Source organism: Ahaetulla prasina, chromosome 3 (genome assembly GCF_028640845.1).
Source record: "Ahaetulla prasina isolate Xishuangbanna chromosome 3, ASM2864084v1, whole genome shotgun sequence".
NCBI lineage: Eukaryota > Metazoa > Chordata > Lepidosauria > Squamata > Colubridae > Ahaetulla > Ahaetulla prasina.
Genome location: NC_080541.1, coordinates 931,318 through 947,422, shown reverse-complemented (window position 1 = coordinate 947,422; position 16,105 = coordinate 931,318). Strand labels below are relative to the sequence as shown.

Below are 16,105 nucleotides of genomic sequence, written 5' to 3'. Positions count from 1 at the left end.
CAGGGCCCCCTCAACCTCCCCCCCCCTTCCTTTTAAGGCATCCTCTGCTCAGCCAACAATGGAGGCTCAGCTGCAGAACAGACGGCCATCCCAGGGTAATTACAGGGTAAACTTGAAATTTCTTAGGTTTTTTTCCCCTTCAAAATGTTTCCCTTCTCATCCAAGAAGCTTCTTCAGTTCTCAAAAAGTTCATTTCAAAATTCAGTTCAGCTTCTTGGATGAGAAGCGAAACATTGTCAAGAAAAAGAACCAAGAAAATCTAGTTGCCTTTTGGAAAAGCATCTTTATCAAAAAAAGCCTGAACTGGATGAGGGAGAATCTCCACAGACAGGTAACCCTGTTTCCTTCTTTCACCCCAGAGGCAGCCTTTACGCCCCAAGAGCAATATTTGACAGGAAATCCCCTGGGGGGGGGAAGGGGGAAGAAGGCTTGGGGGGGGGCGCTTCCCTCCCTCCCTGCGGGAGCCCCTGCCAGGGCAGAGACAGGCGCCACCTGACAATGTCTGTGATGCTAAAGCTGTCGGTCTTGGTGCAGATGAAGGCCAGGCTCCCGTAGAGGCCGTCCATAAACAGCTGCCGGCGGAAGTTGGCGCTCAGTAGCTCTTTGGCCGTCTTGTCGTCCACGGCTCGTGTGATGCTGGCGGTCACCCACACGGCATTGCAATCCTTCAGGTACTGGACAAAAGGGAAGAAGCCATTTTTACAAGACGCCCAAAGTTCCGGCCTTGGATGCACCCAAATTAATCACAGGTACTCCTGAATTTATAACCGGTTGCTTAGTGACCATTCAAAGCTACTGAAAAAAGTGACTTATGACCGTTTTTTCCCACAACCGTTGCAGAATTCCACATGGTCACATGAAGAAAATTCAGACGCTTGGCAACTGACCCGTATTTATGACGGTTTCAGTGTTCCAGAGTCACATGATCCCGTTGTGACTTCCTGACAAGCAAAGTCAACGAAGAAACCAGAGACACTTAACAGTAACTGCGTTACTAAGTTAACAATTCACTTAACAACTATGGCTAGAAAGGTCATAAATGGGGTAAAACTCACTTAACAACCATCTTACTTAGCAGCGGAAATTTTGGGTTCAATTGTGGTTGTAAACAAAAGGCCACACAGCCTCTTCTCAGAACTTAAACAGTGATGGCGGTGAAGCACCCCCGGCCCCAGAGCAGAGGGAAGAGGGCGGCCCCCCCCGGCAGGAGAAGCGCCTACCTCTCGGGCTGTCGTGTCCCGGGCCGCGTTGGAGTCTCGGGTCCCAGGCAGGTCCACCAGCACAGCTCCTGTCCTCAGAACCTCAGCCTTGGCCACACGGATCCTCACGCACTTCACGATGGGCCAAAACTCCCCACCTTTCATCTCACGCAAATTGTCGGTGCGAGAATCGATGAATTTCTCAATTTTCATACGGAAGTCTGCAGCCTAGAAAGCCAGCCAGCAAGCAGGAAGATTAAAATTTAGGCTTTTGATTTTTAAAAGACCTTTGGATTCCAAACGTAATTTAGCTTAATAATTGTTTAAGCACTTTTGTACAAAATCACCCTTTTTATTTGTGTTCCAGCCGGGACGTGGTTCAGAAATCATAATAGTGACTCTCATGGATTGACTATGGTGGGACTTAGATGAAGGAAGCACCATGCTTCCCATCCAGTTTAGTCTCTCTGAGAAAGCCTGGAATCCTTCTGGGACCATCTCTGGGGCTCTGCTGCAGAGGTGAGACACTTCCATGGAGGCCCCACATCTTCCTGAATTGGCAAATCTGGCCAACAGTGGTACAGAAGATGAGAGGAAGCCCGGCCCCCCTGGAGGGTGATGGGTGATTTCCAGGAGCATTTCTCCATCCCAGGCCACGAGGGAGACGCCGTAGAAGCGCCTGGAGGTTGTCAGGCCCAGGAAAAGGAAGAACCGTCTCGGGTCGAATGCTGGCAAGGCCACATAGAAACCAGGAGCTGCCAGGGTTGCAACCTGAGCTCCGGATGGGGTTGCACTGCACTGTTCTGGGCTTTTGTAGATCAGCAGGCACTGGTGATGAGTCACTTACACCACGTTGTTTCATGTCTGGGATACTGTAATTCAGTCTAGCTGGGGCTGCCCTCAAAGACCTTCCAGTAGCTTCAACTGATATAGGCCGCAACTCCCTTTGGATATTAGGAAGAAACAACTTTTGTCACCATAATTTCTTTGCTGTGGAGCTGCACTGGCTGCCCATTTGTTTCCAGGCACAATTCGGGGTGCTACTTTTTGCCTATCAAGCTCTACACGATGTCTGAACTAGCAGCTGTCCGTCCTGTGTGGGCAAAGACAGGGCACAGGCCAAGAGGTCCAGTAAGGGGCATTTGTTTCTTGCAACGTTCAGGAGTCTGACTGGCATTTTTTTCATGGAGTGTTTTAAGGACTGAGGAGTAAGAAGGCCCTGCAGATATTATGGGATTGAATTCCTGGAAGAATTTTTATCCTGATGCATTTTTAATGTATCCTTTTCATATTTCACCCTCTGGAACGAACTACCCCCCGGACTTCGTCAGCTTCCGGACCTTCGGACCTTCCGCCGCGGGCTTAAAACATACTTATTTAATTGTGCAGGACTGAGCTAGATTTTAAATTTATGGGTTTTAATTGGCTTTTATTTTTATATTTTAATTTAACGGGCTTATAGAATAAGTTTTTTAATTGTTTTATATTGTATTTATGTGTTTTGTGTTTTTTAAGTGCCTGTGAACCGCCCTGAGTCCTTCGGGAGATAGGGCGGTATATAAATACGATTAAATAAATAAATAAATAAATAAATATTTTGGTTCTTTTTTCGAACTCTAAACCACTTAGAATTGGTTGGATTGAAAGGGGCACTGAAGTCACAGAAACAAATGCGTAAGAAATGAAAGTCAAAAGTTCCACCCTTGCCTGCTCCCATCTTCTTCCTTGCCAGACCCCAACAGGACTCAGGCAGGGGAACCCCCGGCAGCAGCTTCGCTTACCGTATCGGCACAAATGTGTTTGACCGTTCCGAGGTGTTGGGTCACCCCCTGCTTGTCCTCCAGCTTCTCCAGCTCATCCACTCTCCCGTAGACGGCCTTCACTCGGCTGTAGGCAGCCCCGGCTTCCGTCTTGCGATCCGGGCAGCGTTTCTTCAGAATGCCAGCTTTGTCCTTCATGTCCTCCAGGAGGGCCTCCAGCTCCATATTCCACTCCTGGGAGGGAAAGGAATCAAGATGCCTTCTCTGCAGCTGGAGAAGCTGTGGCCAAGCCCAAGCGAAGCCCAGAGCTCCTCTAGGCCCTTCAGGCTCACGGGCCATTGCCAAGCTGGGTCACCCCACGGCCTTGTCCTGGAGAGGCAGGCACTGCTTGAGACAGCCCGGCGGCACCTACCTCCCGGGAGAGGAACTCCACTTCAGCTTCATACGGGCTGCCCTCTGCGGCGCTGGAGATCTCCACGACCACCGCGGTGCAGGCTCTCATGGCCGAGGTGGGCAGCATGGCCTCCTCGTCCAACAGGGCGTTGAGCAAGCAGCTCTTACCGGCCCCAGTGTTCCCTACCACGGCTATGTGGGTCTGGGGCATCTTGGTCGCCTTCTGGAGGACAGCAATCTGGTCCCTTGAAGAAGGGGAGGAAAAGGGAGAATCGAGCGATGCACTGGCACCTAGTGTCAATCTCACTCTCTCACCTGTGTATCTCACTATTTCTCAACTGCGACAATTTTCACACAGGTGCACCTCAACTCCCAGAATTGGTTGGCTGGGGAATTCTAGTGCAGGTTTAGAACCAGGCCACACAAGTGGCGGGCACTTGCGCTCACAGTTCCATTTGCACGAGTGGCATATGCCCGCTGCTGGTGCAAATCAAGTTGTTTGCAGTTGCACACCTGCCACTCCCACAAACCATCCCCTCTCCCTCCCTTCCTCCCCCACTGGTCTGCCAAGCCGAAAAGTTTGGGGACTGCTATTATAGACTGAACCAAGAGTGGGTTGGAGGGGCTGTATAAATTACTTTAATAAACAATAAAATAAAATACCATACCTCCATTTCTCCACATGGGCGTTGTCAACGCCTTCTACTGAACTCAAGGCCTGGAGGATTTCTGCCAGCACCGACTGGCACTCCTGCAGCTGGAAGGCAACATCTTGCTCGGAGGATGCCCACTTGGTCGGGCTGTGGCTCCCTGTTCTTTCACGGAGGCAGCTGCTGTAGGACTCTGTCCGAGCAGGAGGGTCTCTGGAGAGGAGACCTTTCCTTGAACCCAGGCGGTGCAGGAGACGACACGGCGGCTGCCACATGTAGGCACTCGGCATCCGAAGGCTCAGCCAGCCCTGCCTCCTCTGACTGACAAGGAATGCCAGGCTCTCTGCTTCCAAAGTCTGCCGGATGCCAAGGTCCTTCGCGCTGCTCCTCTGCTGAGGTTTTGGGGACGTGTGAATGCTGGCAAACCGAGAGAGATGGTGGAGAAGACGTGGGATACGAGAGAGGCCAAAGCTGTTTCTTTTCTTCCCGAACCACCTGAGAGTGGAGCCCTGTGTCTGCCAATGGACTCCCTGCCAGGGGGGACCCATCACCCTGCAACGGCAAGGCACTGCGAGGTCCTCGATCACTGCAGGCGTCGGTGACTGGGAAACAACCAGATGCGCCTGGGATCCACGGTGCTTCCCGAGAGACAGCCTTTCCTGCCCCACACTCAGGCCTGCCAAAGCCCTTCCCAAGAGGAGAGGCCCTCTCGCCATCCTGGGAGGGGCAGAGCGCGGAGAGGGAGGACTCGGCCCCCACGGACGGCAGCGGCTCATCTTCCTGCACAGGTTCTTCCTTCACTAGGAGCAAAGTGAACCCCTCGGCAGGAGTCGGATTGGGGTGAGGGGTGGAAGGACCCTCCTCAGGATTGTCAGCTGCCTGCGAGAGGCCACAGGGTTTCTTCCTGACGGAGGAGGAGACGCGTTTCTCCTGCAATCTTGGCCATCAGATTCTTCATCAGTCAGCTCTGTTTTCAGTGGGGATCACAACGACCCACACTTGACTGCAGAAATGTTTGGCTGTTATCTATGGGAATATTTTTTAAAATGGAGAAAAAGACCATTTTGCCAGAGACAGTAATGCGAAGCATGTCCCTGCCCTTCCTACCTGGCTGAAAAAGGACTAGCAAGCAAATGCCAGGTTGTTCCTCAGTGGGAAATCACCCCTCAGGTCAGAGGTGGCCCCCACCTCTAGGACTAGCTCTGAATGAACTAAGCAACCAGTCACTGGATCCCCTCCCCCAAAGATCAAGGATAAAAACTCTCTTTCCCTGGTGGTTTAAAATACCACCTTGGTGGGAAAATTTCTATTTTCTGGAGAAGACACGAAATTCTTTAAAGTATCTCTCCTCTCCCTGGACATCTCATGGTATCTCATGGAATCTGTACGCTGATGATACTCAGCTGTACTTTTCCACCCCGGACCACCCCAACGAAGCGGTCGAAGTGCTGTCCCGGTGCCTGGAAGCTGTGGCCAAGCCCAAGCGAAGGCCAGAGCTCCTCTAGGCCCTTCAGGCTCACGGGCCACTGCCAAGCTGGGTCACCCCACGGCCTTGTCCTGGAGAGCAGGCACTGCTTGAGACAGCCCGGCGGCACCTACCTCCCGGGAGAGGAACTCCACTTCAGCTTCATACGGGCTGCCCTCTGCGGCGCTGGAGATCTCCACGACCACCGCGGTGCAGGCTCTCATGGCCGAGGTGGGCAGCATGGCCTCCTCGTCCAACAGGGCGTTGAGCAAGCAGCTCTTACCGGCCCCAGTGTTCCCTACCACGGCTATGTGGGTCTGGGGCATCTTGGTCGCCTTCTGGAGGACAGCAATCTGGTCCCTTGAAGAAGGGGAGGAAAAGGGAGAATCGAGCGATGCACTGGCACCTAGTGTCAATCTCACTCTCTCACCTGTGTATCTCACTATTTCTCAACCGCGACAATTTTCAGACAGGTGCACCTCAACTCCCAGAATTGGTTGGCTGGGGAATTCTAGTGCAGGTTTAGAACCAGGCCACACAAGTGGCAGGCACTTGCGCTCACAGTTCCATTTGCACGAGTGGCATATGCCCGCTGCTGGTGCAAATCAAGTTGTTTGCAGTTGCACACCTGCCACTCCCACAAACCATCCCCTCTCCCTCCCTTCCTCCCCCACTGGTCTGCCAAGCCGAAAAGTTTGGGGACTGCTATTATAGACTGAACCAAGAGTGGGTTGGAGGGGCTGTATAAATTACTTTAATAAACAATAAAATAAAATACCATACCTCCATTTCTCCACATGGGCGTTGTCAACGCCTTCTACTGAACTCAAGGCCTGGAGGATTTCTGCCAGCACCGACTGGCACTCCTGCAGCTGGAAGGCAACATCTTGCTCGGAGGATGCCCACTTGGTCGGGCTGTGGCTCTCTGTTCTTTCACGGAGGCAGCTGCTGTAGGACTCTGTCCGAGCAGGAGGGTCTCTGAAGAGGGAGACCCTTTCCTTGAACTCAGGCAGTGCAGGAGACGACACGGCGGCTGCCACATGTAGGCACTCGGCATCCGAAGGCTCAGCCAGCCCTGCCTCCTCTGACTGACAAGGAATGCCAGGCTCTCTGCTTCCAAAGTCTGCCGGATGCCAAGGTCCTTCGCGCTGCTCCTCTGCTGAGGTTTTGGGGACGTGTGAATGCTGGCAAACCGAGAGAGATGGTGGAGAAGACGTGGGATACGAGAGAGGCCAAAGCTGTTTCTTTTCTTCCCGAACCACCTGAGAGTGGAGCCCTGTGTCTGCCAATGGACTCCCTGCCAGGGGGGACCCATCACCCTGCAACGGCAAGGCACTGCGAGGTCCTCGATCACTGCAGGCGTCGGTGACTGGGAAACAACCAGATGCGCCTGGGATCCACGGTGCTTCCCGAGAGACAGCCTTTCCTGCCCCACACTCAGGCCTGCCAAAGCCCTTCCCAAGAGGAGAGGCCCTCTCGCCATCCTGGGAGGGGCAGAGCGCGGAGAGGGAGGACTCGGCCCCCACGGACGGCAGCGGCTCATCTTCCTGCACAGGTTCTTCCTTCACTAGGAGCAAAGTGAACCCCTCGGCAGGAGTCGGATTGGGGTGAGGGGTGGAAGGACCCTCCTCAGGATTGTCAGCTGCCTGCGCAGAGGCCACAGGGTTTCTTCCTGACGGAGGAGGAGACGCGTTTCTCCTGCAATCTTGGCCATCAGATTCTTCATCAGTCAGCTCTGTTTTCAGTGGGGGATCACAACGACCCACACTTGACTGCAGAAATGTTTGGCTGTTGGATTCCCACGGAGACTGGGGGAATGGTTCGCTCGGAGTACGTTCCGTATTATCTATGGGAATATTTTTTAAAATGGAGAAAAAGACCATTTTGCCAGAGACAGTAATGCAAAGCATGTCCCTGCCCTTCCTACCTGGCTGAAAAAGGACTAGCAAGCAAATGCCAGGTTGTTCCTCAGCGGGAAATCACCCCTCAGGTCAGAGGTGGCCCCCACCTCTAGGACTAGCTCTGAACGAACTAAGCAACCAGTCACTGGATCCCCTCCCCCAAAGATCAAGGATAAAAACTCTCTTTCCCTGGGGGTTTAAAATACCACCTTGGTGGGAAAATTTCTATTTTCTGGAGAAGACACGAAATTCTTTAAAGTATCTCTCCTCTCCCTGGACATCTCATGGTGGGGCGGGAGGGGAGGCCATGGGTCCCTGGGATGTGGGGCTGCCTCCCAGAAGAAGCCATTGTTGTGTTTCCGTTCCTTAGCATGGCCTGCACAGGGCTGTGAATTCACACTGAAAATGACGGCTGCTTTATGGGAGGTAGCCCCAAGGCCCAGGGACCCACGGCCTCCTCTCCTTCCCCGGGTCTGGAGAGCTTCAACAGGTAAGCGTGTGGGGGTGACAGTCGTGTGGGGAGTTGGCCTGAGGGGTCACTTAGGGGCAGGCTGGGGGTGGGGGGGAGGCAGGCTGCAGCATCCCTGCAGTGGGTCATAAAGGCAAATGGCTGCAGGGCCACCATTACAGCAGCGGCTGTCACTTCAAAACAGGGTTGTATGTAGCTTTTGTGGGGAGGACCTGTTGTAACTTTGAATGGCCGTTCCGTGACTGGTTGTATCTCGAGGACTACCTGTAAAGAAAAGACCGCTTCAAGGTCTGCTGGCCCAGGGTGGCAACTAAAGGGTCTTTCTAACCAGACCTGTTGCTCCCCCCACCCAGGGCCACCTGTGAGCACCACCTGAGGAAGGGGCTTCTGACTGCAGCGTCTCTCTCCTGCCCTGCCTGAGGGAAGCCCAGAAACCCCGTTTGGTGGCTCCCTTCTCGGCTCTGGCGCCCACCTTGTGGACAACCCCCCCCCAACTCAGTCCTGTCCCTTTCGAGGTTTCAAAGCCCCTCAGGAGCCGCTCCTATGACCTGGTCTTGGACACACAAACCCCACCCCCAGGAACCAGAGAGAGAGGCTTAGACCAGGGGTCGGCAACCTTAAACACTCAAAGAGCCACTTGGACCTATTTTCCTAAAGGAAAAAACACACACACACAAACACACACCAGGAGCCATAAAACCTGGGTGGACGTGGCCACTTCAATGTCACTCACTCCCACCCAGTCACATGACCACCTAGCCACACCTATCCAGCCACAAAACTATGTCCCTGCCCCCCTCTCCCTATCTCCCCCCCTCTGTATCTCTCCCTCTCTCACCCCCTCTCCATGTACCACTCTGTATGTGTCTCTCTATGCCTCTCTCTCCCTCTATGTGTGTGTGTGTCTCTCTCACTCCATCCCTTCGGGCGATCGTCCTCCTCCTCTCCCCCTCCTCTTGTAACTCCCTGGCCGGCTGTGGCTGAGCCGGGAGAGTTCCCATGTGCAGGGAGATTCCAGCCCGAAGTGGCAGGAAGCGAAGGCTGCCTTAGGTGCAAATGTGGCGCAAAGGCAACTACAGGGCAGCTTCGCTCCTGCATTCTCTGGTGACCCCCTTCCCGCTCCTCCTCTCAGGGTGCCCGGGCCAGCTGTGGCTGAGCCAGGAGCATGTGCACACGCGGGGAGAGCCTCTCAAGGTAACGGCAAAGCTCAGAAAAGGCGTGCGCGGGGCAGGCAGCGGCTCGCTTAAGAGGGTTTCTCTGCGCATGCACACACTCCCAGCTCAGCCACAGCCAGCCAGGGGGTCACGAGGGGGGGTGGGAGGAGAGCACAGGAGCGAAGCTGCCCTGTACCTGCCTTCACGCCACATTTACGCGTAAGGCTGCCTTCGCTTCCGGCCGGAGTCCAAAAAAGAAATAAGAGGGGCGGGGCGAACCAGTGATGGGACAGGGAGCCACGGAAGGGGGCCCGAAGAGCCACTTGTGGCTCCAGAGCCGCAGATTGCCGACCCCTGGCTTAGACGGTTCCATTGCTGCTGAGCTGCCTACCTGTATCCCCTCCTTGCTCAAGGCTTGTGTTTATCGTGCAGGTAGTCCTTGACTTACAACAGTTCATTTAGTGACCGTTTGAAGGTTCAATGGCACTGAAAAAGTGACTTACGACCGTTTTCCACACTTACGACCGTTGCAGCATCCCCATGGTCACACCATCAAAATTCAGAGGCGTGGCAACTGACTCACATTTATGACGGTTGCAGCATCCAGGGGTCACCTGATCACTTTTTGCGTCAACAGGGAAGCCAGATTCACTTAACAAGTATGGCAAGAAAGTTTGTAGAATGCGGCAAAGCTCACTTAAGAACTGTCTTACTTAACAACAGAAATGTTGTGCTCAGTTGTGTTTGTAAGTCAAGGACTACTATATTAATCTGCTTTTAATTTGCTTTCTGTGCTTCACCCGGTTGTTGTGCAGCAGCCAGAATTGCCTTTGGCAAGATGGGCAGCTGTATAAATTTGATTAAGGAATAAAAAACCCAGCAGCGGTGGGTAGAAGCGGCCTTCCCAGAACCCAAAGCGAAGGGAAGGAGGGTTGGACGGTGAAAACCGTCTCCTGCCGTTACCTTGGTCAGGAGAGCCACCGGGGCCGCCTTGCGGGAAAAGGCTTCCTTCGGCCGGCATCCCCATCCGATCGCCCTCAGCTGCCTTCTCCTCCCTGGTCTTCCCAGAATCCTCTCGGCAGGCAGAGCTATCAGGTCTGTCTCCTCCGTCCAGTTCTCCACGCTGCAGCCAACGGCCAGGAGCCTCCTGCTCAGAGGGACTGAGGGGATGGGCAGGCTCTGGCTGGGTGTCCCATGGGGCAGCCTGGCTGTCTTCCTGCCACAGCATGGCCGCATCTGGAGATGTTCCCGAGTCTTCCTCGTAACAGTCGGCCTCGGAGGGAGAGTACCACTCCGCTTCCGAGAGGGTGCCAGAGCCTTCAGAGGCGCCGTCCAGCATGTCGTCTGAATTGCTCCAGCGTGGACTGGGAGAAAGTTCATAGCTTTGACAACTAGCAGTGATGTCCAAAGGCGAAGAGGTGTCCGGGTCCTCTTCCAAAGGCCCCTCTAGGGGTTCTGCTTTTGGCGACTCAGCAGGAAAGCTGCAGCCCGAATCTCCCAAGGGCTCAAAGTAGTAGATGTCCTCCTGCCCGGGGCTCCCTAAGCCTTTGCCTTCTTTGGCGGAAGAGCTGGACCCGGCTGACCAGCCTCCAGGGGACACCGGCGCATCTTCGGGGATTTGGGCACCCTCTTCTGCACCTTCAGGCGAGCCGGGCCCATCACAGCCAGGACTTTCCCTGGGGTCTCCTGCACCCCCTTCTGACCGGCAGTCGATGCCCTTGGCAGCTATAGTTTCTGAAGACAGAGCTTCAAACTCTTCTGTTTTCCCATTTTCAGTTGCCGGTTCATTGGAGTAAATGTTGCTTTTAAAGTAATTTCTCACCATCTGAGCAAGAACATCTTCATTTCTTTCCATGGGGTCAGAGCACAGAGGGATTTGGTTTCTACACTGATCAAGGAACTTCTCGATCGTTTTGCCGAATTGCTGAATGCTCTCCTCCAGAGGAGAAGGAGGTGGCACCACAGGAGATGCCGCTGGATCACTCGCAGAGCACCAAACTAAAGCAAAATTCTCCCTGCAGAGCTTCTTTGGATGACAGGCAGCGCCTTCCAAATCTAACTCCTCGTTTTGAAGTCTTTTTCTAGGAGAAGAGCTGTTCAGTTTCTCTTCTTCCTGCAAAAGGGTCTCGCAGGGCTCCGAGCACCCTAAGTCTCCCCTGTACCCTGCAGAGGCCTCCGGGCCATTGCCCAGCTGGCATGCGCTCTCTTGGCCCGTCAGTCTGTTGTCTTGATGCATCATCCCAGCCTTCTGAGCATATTCACCTTTTCCTGAACGGGGACTGCTGGACATCTCACTTGCCGGAAGCTCTTTAACTGCTTCCCCAAGGGGGGAAGCCATCGTTGCCCTGTCTGGCTGCCCAGGAAGTCTGCCAGCCATGGGCCAACTCTCTTGGACCAAGCCCTGGTGGGTGTTTTCTATGAAGCCCTGATCCTTACAGGCAACCCTGCCATCAACTGCTGATTCTGAAGCTGATTCCGAAGGGGACTTTTCAGGCCAACCGGCCAAGTTGACAGGATCAAGCTCCATTTCCTCCCCACCTGGTTCCTCCGGTGTTTCTGATGCTCTTTTCCGGCTCCTTCTTGAAAGGGAGGGCCCTCCGGCCTTTGTCCCTGCTGTGGAAGACGCAGCCCTTACAGGACTGCCTTGGTCACGACGGGAGGAAGTTTGTCCATCCAGACTCATCTCCTGCATCTCCCTGCCCTTCAGTAGCCCAGCACTGGCCTCTTGAATGGCCAGATCATGTGGTCCTCGGTTGGCTGATTCCTCAGTTGGTTCCCTAAACGCTTCCCAGCTCTTGGTCGCATTAGATCTCTGTTCAGCTGGATCGAAGGTGTCCCTTCTTCTGTGAAGACCATCCCTCTTGGAGGGACCGAATTGGCCCGTCTCTTCTTTTTCAGCTTCAGAAGCAGGAATCTGCCAATGGAGCCCATCATTCCCATCAAGCAACTGCAGGGCCTCAGCAGAATTGTCCGTTGGCTCCACTGAGAGGTTGACAGCAACAGCCCCAGGTTGTAGAAGGCCAACGCTTGGGAGGGGTAGCATAGTGCTGCCTCTTGCCTTCATGCAGTGGAGATTCTTAGCAATTTGATTAGACCAGCTGCTCTCCTCAGGAACGAAGACATCTTGCCCAGGTTCTCCTGGACCAGGCAGGCTGATCTGTTCAAGAGGAGCTTCTGGTTCCTCAGAAGCTCCGTCTTGTATAAGAGGGTCTTCAAGACAAAGCAACTTTCCTCCAACATCAGCTCCTTGGGATTTCACTTCTAAACCATTTTCCAGATTCTCAAGCTCAACAATATCAGATTTCAGCTCTTGGGGATCAACCTCTGTAGGACACTGTAGCTGGTTTCTCACATAGGAAGAACTGCTGGAGAATGAACTACAAGGCCCATTCAAGGACCCCACCTGCAGAGGGCTTGGATCAAAATCTCTCTGTGTGGCAGCCACGGGACTTGCCTCTTCCTCCTCCTCCTCCTCTTCCCCCATGGTGGTCTTCACTGGGCCTTCCTCATTCAGGCTTGTAAACCGTTCATCTTCTGTGACATACTGACAACCCAAAAGGTGGTTACTATCCGACACCGATCTCTCTCCTGCTTCACGCTGGCTTTTCGGGGAAGGTAGCTGTGTGTCCACAAGTGAACAGTCACCTAAGTGGGGAATCCTCCCCTCTTCAAGGCCCTCTCTAGAGGAATCACCTTTTCTACCTGCCGAGCCCAAAGAGGACCACTCAGGAGGCTTTGGAGTAGGGCTTCTCGTGAGGGAGGCATCCGCAGCAGCATCCTCAGCAGCCGCGCAGTCCGCTTCCTCCTGCTCTACAAGGCCTGTTGGTTCTTTCTCTAAGCTGCCTTCAGCCTCTCGGTGCTGGTTGGCTGCCTCTTCGTTGGCGGCGGCTGCCGCCGAGGTGTCGATTTTGCTTCTCTTCACCTGACTTGATGGATCCTTAGAATCACCCTGGTGTTGTCTCTCCCTTCCACTTCTGTAACTGGGCGTTTCTCCTCCTGACAACCCAACCACTGGAACCTCGACAATTCCCAGGAAAGAACCATCGCTTTTACTCATCTTGTCTGCATCCTGTAGCCTGCAATCAGCAGTCACCTCATTCGAGTTGTTGCTGGATTCAGCACTTCTGGTATCCTTTTCCTCCATCTCAGACACTTCCCCCACTTGATTTCCAAAGAGATTTTTGCTGCTCTGGAAGAGGCATTGCTCAGAAATTAGTTCACCCAAATTCTCAGGAGGTCCAGGGATGGAAGTTTCTATGGCCCCTGCGAGGTCTATGTTTTCCCTCAAAACAGGTCTTGCTTGCAGCCGATCTGTTCCAAGGGCCCTTCCTCCTCCTTCACGTGTCTCCGGTAGGTCTTTGGAATGGAGGTTTTCGTCTGTTGTGTCAGAAGCTTCACTCCAATCCTTCTTTTCTCCTTGGAAGAATCCGCCCTTGAATTGCTTGTCAAGGATCAGGGTCTGAGACAATTTCTGAAGAAGCATCTCCTTGGCCACATCTGCCTTTGAGTCAGCGCCATCAGTGCCTAGCCTCTGGTTTGGGTCCACATCCTTGGAAGACTCTGTTGTGGTTACTTCCATCTCACCAGGCTTCACTCCATCAGTCCATATCCCCATTTCTGCACACACGTCTACCATGCTGGCCTTATTGCAAACACCTTCAGCATCTGCTGGAATCACAGAACTTATCTCTGGCTCAAATTCTCTATGACGAAGGTGGCCATCTACACCTTCTAAGCCAGCATCTGTTGGTGGTTCCATTTCCACTTCTTCACTGGCTGCAACATTTTCTGGAGAATCTACTGTGTAGTCCACACCACCATTCTGGGTCCCACGTGATGAATTTCTTGAAGGTAAAAGTACATTTCTCCTCTCAGAATCCAATTTCTCTTGACTCAAGATTTTGGTGGAAGAATCACTCATTGGTTCTTCCCCAGAAGAAAAGCAGATCTCAGCCGTTCCCTTGGCTGAGTCATGTCGCTGAATGTGCCCCAATTCAGAACGCTGAATTTCTGAAGAGAGAGCGACTGCTCTGCTTTCCCCTCCCTCTGCTTCTTTTTCTTCTTCTTCTTCTTCTTCTTCTGAGGTCTTTAGTGAGTGTTTCTCCACGAGGTGCTCTTTGCACTCATCCATGGAGCCCCTCACCGCCTGAGCACAGCTCCCAGTGAATTCAACCCCTTCCATTTCTTCCGCTGGGCTGTCTGGCTCTGAAGCAAAAGATTCTCCCGCACAAGCCACTTCTTCCATGCTTGGGCACAGATTAATCTTGGCCTGTTCCTCACCTTGGTCTGTTCCACTAAGAGCTGGAGTCTCTGGGCCGAAAACAGACGGTGCACAACCAGAAATGCCTCCCGTCTCCGTCGTAAAGACGGGTGTGAGCTGCAGCGTTTCCTCCCAGGATCCAGAGGCCCTGATTGTTTTTGGGGAGCCACCCTGATCAGCCGCTTCAGAAACCTCTGGATAGGTGGAGCTGGGACGGAGCGGATGCTTGCGGCCTCTCTCAGGATCACTTCCGGCATCCTCGTGTTGAGACAACCACTGTGGATGAGGCCTGTCACACTCCAAGGCACTCTCACTGCTGAGAGAAGCGGAATCGCCGGATTCTGAATTTTCCTGAAGAGAAGAAGCCTCGGTGGCCGCAAATGAGTTCTCTTCGAGAAGTGTGTAATCTGGTGAAGCAGAGCGGAGAACTTGGGAGGCCTGTCTACAGGGAACCCTTAATGGAGGACAAGATGAGGAAGAAAACCTACTTTGCTCTGATATGTTCTGAGAAGGTGTGGGGAGTGGAGCTGTAACTGGGGAAGGTGCAGGAAGCGCTGGGTGTAGCGATGGGGCCAGAGCAGACTGGTGGTCACACTGTGTGATAGAGCTTGCCAGAGGAGCAGGGCCTGGCAGTACCCCTGGTAGAGTCATCTGAGGACGAGAAACGTTGTGTGCAAATGCCAAGTTCGGGTTGCCCGGATGTGAAACTTCTGCAGAAACCATGTCAGGACACTGCAGGAGGAAAGAAAATTGAGAGATCAGCAACAAACGCACTCTGCATCTTTCAGAGCTTCGCAAAGAGGCCTTGGAGTCTCCCATATACACGTCCCCAAATCTGTCACGGTCTCCTTTGCCTGCTGCCCCAAATTAGCACCTTTTACACGTGCTGCAACTGAAGCTCTCAGGATTCAGAGCATTTCTGTAGGCTCAGCCATACCAGATGGCTGCTTCGGAAAGGATCCTACCCGCCCAGCTTCCTACATGGGTGGGACTCCATTTCCAACCCTTCCCTGTTCTGTTAACAGACGTTAATGCCTATCAATATTCAAGAAGCCTTGGGAGATAGAGTCCACCTCTAGACTAGGAGCCTATCCAAATTCTATTTTCAAGTGGGGAAGAAAACTGTAAAAGAATAACAATAATAGAGTTGGGAGGGACCTCAGAGGCCTGCAAGTCCAGGGGTCTCCAACCTTTCTGGCTTTGCAGACTAGTGGAGGAGGGGGAGCGGATGGTTCTGGACAAGCAGCGGGTGAGCGCATAGCTCCATTTGCACAAGCAGCAGGACACCCACGGCTACCACTCCCACAAATAGAGCTGCACACACGCTCACCTGCTACTTCCGCAACCCAATTCTGAAAAATAATGGGCTGCAGCCTGGGGGTTGGGGACCCCTGTTCTAATCCAACCCCCTGCTCAAGCAGGAGACCGTATGCTATATTGTCCAACCTCTTCTTAAAAACTTCCAGTGATGGAGCACCCCCAACTTCTGGTGGCAAGCTGTTCCACTGATTAATTGTTCTGTCAGGGTATTTCTCCTTAGTTCCAGGTTGCTTCTCTCTTTGATTGGTTTCCATCTGTTGTTTCTTGTCCTGCCTTCAGGTGCTTTGGCGAATAGGTGGACCTCTTCTTCTTTGCGCCAACCCCTCAAATACTGGAAGACTGTCATCATGTCACCCCTAGTCCTACTTTTCACTAAACTAGACATGCCCAATTCCTACAATTGTTCTTCTTAGATTTTAGCCTTCAGTTCCCTAATCATCTTTGTTGCAATTGCTGAAGACAATTTCTCCTATGCCTGCCCAGTTTTTTTCTGCCCTTTGCCTTGCAGAGCAGAGAGACTGCAGAGGAAAGGAT

The 16,105-nt window shown here is 53.2% G+C and overlaps 1 protein-coding gene across 1 annotated transcript in view; it reads right to left on the bottom strand.

Annotated features, from left to right (window-relative positions):
* NUGGC (nuclear GTPase, germinal center associated) overlaps positions 1–16,105 on the bottom strand; it is an 87,541-nt gene that overhangs the window by 53,393 nt on the left and 18,043 nt on the right. The window contains exons 6-14 of the mRNA XM_058174751.1: positions 9,955–14,983; positions 6,251–7,313; positions 5,602–5,827; positions 4,498–4,932; positions 4,021–4,391; positions 3,372–3,597; positions 2,981–3,193; positions 1,221–1,427; positions 493–674 (exon numbers count right to left, since the gene is read on the bottom strand). Of these exons, the coding sequence (XP_058030734.1) occupies positions 493–674; positions 1,221–1,427; positions 2,981–3,193; positions 3,372–3,597; positions 4,021–4,391; positions 4,498–4,932; positions 5,602–5,827; positions 6,251–7,313; positions 9,955–14,983 (7,952 nt within the window). The remainder of the gene's footprint in view (positions 1–492; positions 675–1,220; positions 1,428–2,980; positions 3,194–3,371; positions 3,598–4,020; positions 4,392–4,497; positions 4,933–5,601; positions 5,828–6,250; positions 7,314–9,954; positions 14,984–16,105) is intronic.